Raw genomic sequence first — 8,439 nt, 5'->3', positions numbered from 1 at the left:
ATAAGATCTCAAAATGTCCCCTCCTGGATTTTCTTTTCTTGCCAGAAAGACAAAAGTTTGTAAGGATCAACAGACTTGCACTTTTGACCAAGAAGGAATTTTAGAAATGTGACTCAATAGAGAAAACATCCTGTTTTTCAGGCTCAGCCATAGCAATGAAAAATAAAATTCTGAAAAAATATAATAGAGGCATGCCACCAGATAAACACATATAAATAACCACTTTTAGACTGCCCCTAACTTATAAACAAAATGTAGATGTGGTAATAACTGAAATGTATTTTAAAAGTAGAATTTGTTCTGATTAATGGGGAAAATTCTGTAGCACCGTTATCAAAGGAAATCAGAAAAAAGAAGTCTCTTTCTCAGGAGGCCATGGTAACTGTGAGCTGAGATCATTTGTATGTGGTGGGACGTGGAGGAGAATAGGAGATCATTCACATTTGAAGGACTTCAGTGGATGAATGCACTCGATTTGTCCCAGAAGCATTTCATTAAGAGGGAATAAACTAGCTAACATTGCCCAAATCAAATTCATTTAAATTAAATTCATTTAAGGTAATAGGTCAGGGCTGTTTCTCACGGTCTGTCTCTTTAATAGGGTATGTTTACACCACCAAAGTATCTAAAATGAAAAAGACAGAAAATGCCAAACGTTAAAGAAGATACAAAATCCCCAGAGATCTCTTTTATGTTGCTGGTGCTGGTGGGAGTATAAATTAGTACCATCAGGCTGAAAATCTAGCTGAAAGTTCAAAAGTTGAACAAACAAATGTTTGCAACTCAGTAATTCCACTCCTAGGTTTATATGGTCAACAGAAGTGTGTATATATGTTTCCCAAAGAATGTGCCACCTAGCTTCTGGTATTTTGTTATTATGGCAGTCCTAACAAACTAATACACATGTATATTTAGTAAGTACCAAAAGAAATGGGTAGCATTGTAGAAATACCAATTTGCCCTGAAATTAAATTCTTAATGCAGAAAATGTAAGAGCCTATACAAAAAATGGCCTTTGAGGAAATTCCAGCTCATGGCCTTTGCTCCACCTCTCTGAATCTAGCCCAGCTCATCTATTGCCACCATGCAATGCTCTCTGCTGTTCTAGGCCACTCTAGCTCCCTTCTCTGGCTCTCTTGAGCACCTATACACATCCTAGAGCACTGAAAATAATATATTTAACATCAGAACCTTGTTCTTATTATGAACCCTGTACTTAAAACAAAGATGAATATACCTGTCTATCTGAAGCTGGCATAAAGGGAAGGCAGACGGAGTCCCCTTGCCTGCTCACTCAATCCGCCACTCATCTTGCCCTGCCACTCACGCCCACAGTGACACCTGGCCACCACTGCATAGCTCTTTGGTTTCTTTTCTTTCTTTCTTTCTTTTTTTTTTTTTTTTTTGATATATTGAAAACCATTCGGCTTTATTTATTAAAACAAATTAAGTTCACATATAGTTTGAATAAAACATTTCAACCTCCATTATATGTATACTGGTAAAAATACAGATTATAAACACTCAATTCTGGTTCTTCTGATACTACGATCTACTGAGAGATTAGGATTTAAACTCCCTGATTTATATCACACTTCATTATTATTTTAAGATATTCTCACAAAACAGTAAGTCTCATAGTAGAACTGAGTTTGAATTAAATAAGAAACCTTCCTCTCAGTCTGAGAATCTAAGTAGACAAACTATGTAAGGAGTGAAGTTCTGCCTGGAGTTGGTACGGTTTTGGCTTCATGGTTAACCCATACGTAGGCGTCAGGTCAAGCTCAGCACTGGGGCACTTTTTCGGCTTGAGCTGTTGCAGAACAGCAATGATAAAAATGAATATCTCATTTCGTGCAATATCTTCTCCCAGACATTTCTGGATTCCCATTCCAAATATCAAAACTTTCTCAACAAGACTTTTATTCAGTTCTCTGTTTTCATTTAGCAATCTCTCAGGTCTAAATAAGTTGTGAGTATCCCAAATAGTTCTGTATAAAATAGAGACAAATAACATTTAAAAAAATCATTTTATCATTTTATAATTTTTGCTATTGTTGCCAACTTTTCCATAATAATTTTGTCTTGCATGAAATATTTTGTTTGGAATATCCTTTATAAATTTTTATATATATAAACATATATATAAAGCAGGTGTATATGTAAGTAAAGTATGTATGCATGTATATGTATATATAATTATGGTGACATGATTTTATATACATAATTATTATGGATATATATGTTACTTTTTCTTATAATATTTGACAAATATCATAAATGTCTAACATTATTGTACTTAATTTTCACTATAATGACTTCTGCTTCATTAAATAGTAAATAAAATACTTGACAATTTATTTCTATTTTTATTTTAAATTAAGAAGTAAACAAAATTCTTACAAGAATATTCTGAAATTGTGAAATAAATAAAAAGTAATAAATAGTCTATCTGTTTTGTTTTAAGCAAAAAAATGAGAATGATGAGACTGTTTGAGCCACATCTCTCACTCTGGTACAAATATGTTTAGGAAATGTTCTTTGTACATCACAGAGAGGAGCCGGGTCTCCCCAAAGCAGCTCTGATTGAGGGGTTGCCCATGGTTCCCAAATCACTGGGCATCGGTTCTCTCCTACCTCCATCTTTTGTTACAGGCACCGTATTTGGCTTGTCCGTGAAAACTAATGCGGCATGTTTTCTAATACATCCTAAACCATATGCCAGGGACAGACTTGCCTTCATAAAGAACTGGTCTTCTTTATGTGTAGATGTCACCTTCTCTCTAGAAGGAAAACTAGTTTCTCTCTACACCCGAGATCACAGACCTACACAGTCCTCCAATAAATTTTGCTTTGTTCTCATAATCTTTAAAATATTATTCATTGTTGATAACCTTTAAAAATCAGATTTCATGTGAAAATTTGTATTTCCAAGTTCTGTTTTATAATCGTAAAAGCTGACAACATTGGGACAACGTCCTTGCCAATAGTTCACTGGGCAGAGTTAGACGTAGCATATGACCCCTCCCCAAATGCTTCACCAAGGGCGATTCACTCGTTTTTGGTATTCTCCATTGCTCAGTAGCTGCTTGAGTTTGTGACCTCTGCTTTAGATTATACATGAATAATTCCCCATAATACAAAGTCTTGAATTACGCACTCATTTAGCCTAAACAAGTGCCTCCATACAAATAGTATTACTTTAGTAGCACCTGTGTTAACTTAGTTTTCTTGAACACTACTCAATAATGCATATGATCACAAGTTCTTAGGATACCAGAATACTTAGGATTATACCAAGCGAGAACAAATGCCATTCAATTTACACTGACTGTATTTCTTCTTACAGTGGGTATAAAAATGCTTAGTTTTATTCAGTACACTCAGTGGGTGCTTTACCTGGCTGAGAATTTCTTTATCTGTAAAATGGGGACCTGATAACACCATTGCACAGTGTTACTGTGGAGGCTCGGGGGGATACTTCAAGATTTTGTGCCTGGCACACAGTAGGGGTCTGTAAATATTAGCTGGAATCATTATTTCATCACCATCACCACTGTCATCATCCTCACTTTCATTCCATGGGGTTTCTTCATCTCAGCCCTTCCTTTTACAGCTGATATGGGTGAACATCTAAGTTCATTTTATTCAACAAGTATTTATTGAGGGCCAATTATGTGCCAGGCAGTAATCTACGTGCTGAGGTAGAAGAAAGAGAAAAAAAAAGCAACAATAGAAACAACAAAAAAAAAATCCCTGCTTGGTGTCTTACATTTCAGTGGGGGATTTCAGACTACATTTCAAATATCAACTGGTCATAACCGTGCCAAGGAGAAGCCCAAAAAGTCCTTGGCACACACCTTTCCTAATGAGCCACTTACGACATTGGATTTTCCCTGAATTGAATTTTTCCTAAATTTGTATTAAGATATCACCCTTCCCATTATAGACAGGGAGAGAAGACTGAATTTCTTTCCAACTTTTTTCCCAAAGAAACAGGAGTGAGGTTTGGTTAAGAAGAATATAAATCTTTCCCAGATCAATAAATTATAAACAAACAACCATGCAAGCAAATTTTATGTCAAGATGAATTTTAGTGACTTACTCATCATGGTTTACTTGATACATGTTAATAAAGATGCAAGTTTTCCTGGGAATAAAATAGCCATCCAGAGTAGTGTCTGCTGTAGTACTGGGAGAGCAAAATACAGCATTACAGGACAGCCTGTAAATTCAAATAACCCATCTCTAAACTGCCTCCCACAACTCATACACTATATTTCTTTATGTCTTTTTACTGTAATATTATATCTTTGTAAATCCTCATTCTTTCATTATTTAAAAAAATTTCCACCTCTTGTCAAACTAATAATTAAACATTTTTCTTATATGTATTAAACATATTGTACACTTAATATATTCAAGGCGTTTCCAAGAGCTAAAACTCTCACTGGAAAATTATCTCATTATTTTTATGACAGAGTAAGTAGCAGATCAAATTACATCAGGAAACTATTAAGGAAATTATTAACTACTTTCTATGTACTCAATGTGTTAATGTATATTTTCAATAGATTAGGAAAACAAATGTCACATCTCTTATTAATAGTCATTGGTAAAAAGAAAATGGAATTGAAACAAGGAAATATGAACTTTGATCACTGTTTTCAGTGAGATGTTAGGCACACCTTGTATTTACTCTGTGACTCCATTTTCTAGCTGTGAAGTGAAGGTGTTGGTTGTGTTGGATGATCTCTATGTTCCTTCTAGAGTTAATGTTTTATTTTTCGATGTCTCCTACTCCAACTGCTCCTGAAAACTGTTCATCTTTCCCCTTTATAGCCCTATAATTGTGCGTGGATTGCAATAAATCATGTCATGTAGCACTCCCTTTCTCGCCAGTTTGCCCCCACACTCACTTCTTTGCAGTAGGAGAAGCAGAGCATTTCCATTTGATGAGTCTGACGGAAGGCAGTGGACACATTTGTCTGAGCCTCCTCTGGGTTCTCTCTCCAGATTAGCCAAGCTGTAATAAAGATATATCTCATCTACAATCACCAATGGGCGGAACTTGGCAGAACAGATTTTGTCCTTCAAGGAGAGACCTGAGGTTGTCCAACCCAGCCAGAGACTGGGTGGAGGAGTATGGCTACTTCAGGTGAGAAGTATTAGCGAGTCTACTTCACTGAGCTCCAAGCCACATTGTGCAAACTAGCTCTGATCATTAAAAAAGCTAATAATCTAATCCCTATCTGATCTATGTCTATTTTGTAGCTGGTACTGAACTTTGGCAAATAATATGAATATTATTGAGTGTCCTCGAAACCCAACAAGGGGGAAGGCCAAACAAGCAATAGGCCTACTTTCTGGAAGGATTATTTCCTCTCATGCATAGGCGCTTGCCTATCTCAACACATTCCTGTCCACACCCCCTCTGTGCATTTAGCTGCTCAGATTCTACTCAGATAAGAAGTTACATGCTGCTATTTTATGGAAATGTGGTATATAGAACTTTATTTCACTAACATTGAAATATAAGAGTAAATTCAAGGTTTTCTTTACCTATTTATATGTTCCTAAAACTTTGTGTATAAAAGTGACTTTTTATCCAATTTTTAAGAAACATATATGTAATAAATATTTATTATGATACTGTTTGGTTCTTCGTGTGTGTATGTCTATGCGTGTGTATATATGTTATATGTAATAGCAAACTTTTGCTCCTTTTACTTAAGATTATTTGGTTTGGCTTATTTTAATTCATCTTATTTTAACATATTGATACTTTGTGGGCTTTGATCTATTTTCCTTTCAAATTGTAACAATAAACTCGCAGGTGTAGAATAGATCAATCCCGAACAATGTAAAAAGGCTGTCTTGTGTGCACAAAAATTCTTGGCTTATATCACAGTGCTCTTATTGGTCAATGCATTTGTTCTTTCAGTTTTAAATATTAATTTATTTCTTTACTTTTAATAAAACAATGAATACTTCTGTCCTAATATATATTTCTCCCTATCAATTAGACCCGCAGATAGTGTTCAGGGCCCTAATTTAGATGATCTCTTTTATTCCAAACCATACCCATAAACTTGGCAGAGCCTCTGTGTTCCTGAGTACTTAGCAGAGGTGTAGATCATACTCTTATGAAGCACCCAAAGTCTCCTTATAAAACCCAAAAGAGCAAAAGTGGCTCTATGAAAAAGACACCTGCACTCGAATGTTCATAGCAGCACAATTCACAATTGCAAAGATGTGGAAACAATCCAAGTGTCCATCAGTACATGAGTGGATTAATAAACTGTGGTATATGTGTACCATGGAGTAGTACTATTCAGCTTTAAGAAACAATGGTGATATAGCACCTCTTGTATACTCCTGGATAGAGCTGGAACACATTCTACTAAGCGAGGTATCCCAAGAATGGAAAAACAAGCACCACATGTACTCACCATCAAACTGGTATTAGCTGATCAACATTTAAGTGCACATATAAGAATAACATGTATTGGATGTTGGGCAGGGGGAGGGGGGAGGAGGGGACGGGCATACGCACAAACAATGAGTGCGATGCGCACCTCCCGGGGGATGGACACACTTGAAGCTCGGACTTGGGGGGGAGGGAGGGTAAGGGCATCATACGTAACCTAATCATCTGTACCCCCATAACATGCTGAAAAAAAAAAAAAAACGTCATTGGGACAGAAGAGTTTCTTCTCTCAAGGGAGGACTTTTTTTAAAAAAAAAATTAAATTAAAGACGAAATCTGCTTTAACTGAAAGAGGAGTTGACACAGAAGCTAGAAGAAAAGGGATCATTGTGAAAAGATACGCATGGTGTGTGAAAAAAGAGAACTAAAGAGGCAAAACACTGGGAACTGCGTCACTGGCTGTCTGGCCTTGACTCTGCTCAGCCGGTGGCCTGGCTCTTCGGGACACTTCAGCTGAGGGCACCGCGTGCTGTTGTGCCAATTACTAAAGGATTACATCAGTTTCCCGGGGGCGGGGGGAGAAAAATTCCCACTCCTTCACCATTTAAAGGGAGGAGAGAGAAAAAACACTGAGAATTCTACTTTTTAAAAAATTTTAATTGTGGGAAACAAAACAGATCAAAGAACCAGAACTTTGGTTTTCCACATACATATTTAATGAAGGCTATCTTCTTAACCTGCGCTGGCATGCACATATGCTGGAGATTGTGGAGCAAATTTCAGTAAGCTTTCAATTATCTCTAAATGAACACTCTGTTTAATCTATTTGTAACAGCATTGGCTTCCTTAGTTTATTGTCCAGCAAAATTCTAGGCTACTGAAAATGAAGCCACATCAGCAGGAAGCTAAGGCTGCTCGTCAGATGAAGTTAAGTGAGTTTGTATGACATGGCATAGCCGAATGACACTATGGTTAGGTTATCTATTTGCTTGGAACTTCCATACCCTTCTCTTCCTTGATGAGTGCACATAAGGTGAAAGTTAATGGCATCGTAGTTTAGTAATGAAAGGTGCTCACAAAATATGCTTTTGCTCTACACAAAAATTTATTAGAGGATTTCAAAATAAAAAGTAATACTAAAATAACAACATGTAATAGATTTTCAAGCACTTTAAGTATTCCAGTATCTAAGATACCTCACTGTCCCCAGCCTACCATTGGTTGCTATTTCAAAGTAGAAGCATGTGCTTACCAATGTGGAATAGTCAAAGGAAGAAAGGAGACAGGTCGGAATACTTCGTTTACGAAAGCTTCTGTATAGGGTAAAATTTTCCTATCTTCAAATTTGGGTGATCTCAGCTCAATGTTTCTACCTTAAGGAAAAGTATTTTTTTAATTTAGTAAGAATAATGATAATTACAAGAATTACATTTTCATCTGAAAGCATGTTACCAATTTCTTCTTGAATTTTGCCTTGAATATCTGGATAGTGTATCAAATAAAGAAAGCTCCAATACAGACATGTTGATACTGCTTCAAACCCTGAAAAAGAAACAAGAGATCAAGTTTCATGGATAAAAAGTATTAGCAAAATTGGTATGCCTAATATACTTCACATAATATGCTAAGAATTAGGAAACAGAGATCTAAATACAACCAAAAATTAGTAGAATCACAATGAAATAATTACTATATATTAAGGTTGATTTCAAAATGTAGTTGTAACCTCTCTCTCATTAGTATAACCACTATTCAAAAGAACAGAAAACAAGAAATGTTGATGAGGATGAGGAGAAATTGGAACTGTTGGTGAAACTGTAAAACGGTGCAGCTATTATAGAAAAGAGTATGGAGGGTTCTCAAAAATGAAAAATAGCATTTCCATATTATGCAGCAATGCTATTTCTGAGTATATGTCCAAAAGATTTCAGATTAGGATCTTGAAGAGATATTTGCACACCCATGGTCATTGCAACTTTATTTATTATAGCCAAGATGTGAAAGCCGAT

General features: G+C 36.0%; 1 protein-coding gene across 1 annotated transcript in view; it reads right to left on the bottom strand.

Annotated features, from left to right (window-relative positions):
- Positions 1-1,657: 1,657 nt before the first annotated feature.
- LOC105808026 (cytochrome P450 1A1-like) overlaps positions 1,658-8,439 on the bottom strand; it is a 10,735-nt gene continuing 3,953 nt past the window's right edge. Inside the window, 4 exon segments of the mRNA XM_012641586.1 lie at positions 1,658-1,991; positions 4,106-4,192; positions 7,683-7,803; positions 7,883-7,972. Of these exon segments, the coding sequence (XP_012497040.1) occupies positions 1,658-1,991; positions 4,106-4,192; positions 7,683-7,803; positions 7,883-7,972 (632 nt within the window).

Source organism: Propithecus coquereli, unplaced genomic scaffold (assembly GCF_000956105.1).
Source record: "Propithecus coquereli isolate 6110/MARCELLA unplaced genomic scaffold, Pcoq_1.0 Scaffold166, whole genome shotgun sequence".
NCBI classification, from domain to species: domain Eukaryota; kingdom Metazoa; phylum Chordata; class Mammalia; order Primates; family Indriidae; genus Propithecus; species Propithecus coquereli.
The sequence above is the reverse complement of the archived record's forward strand: the minus strand, read 5'-3'. Positions and strand labels throughout refer to the sequence as shown.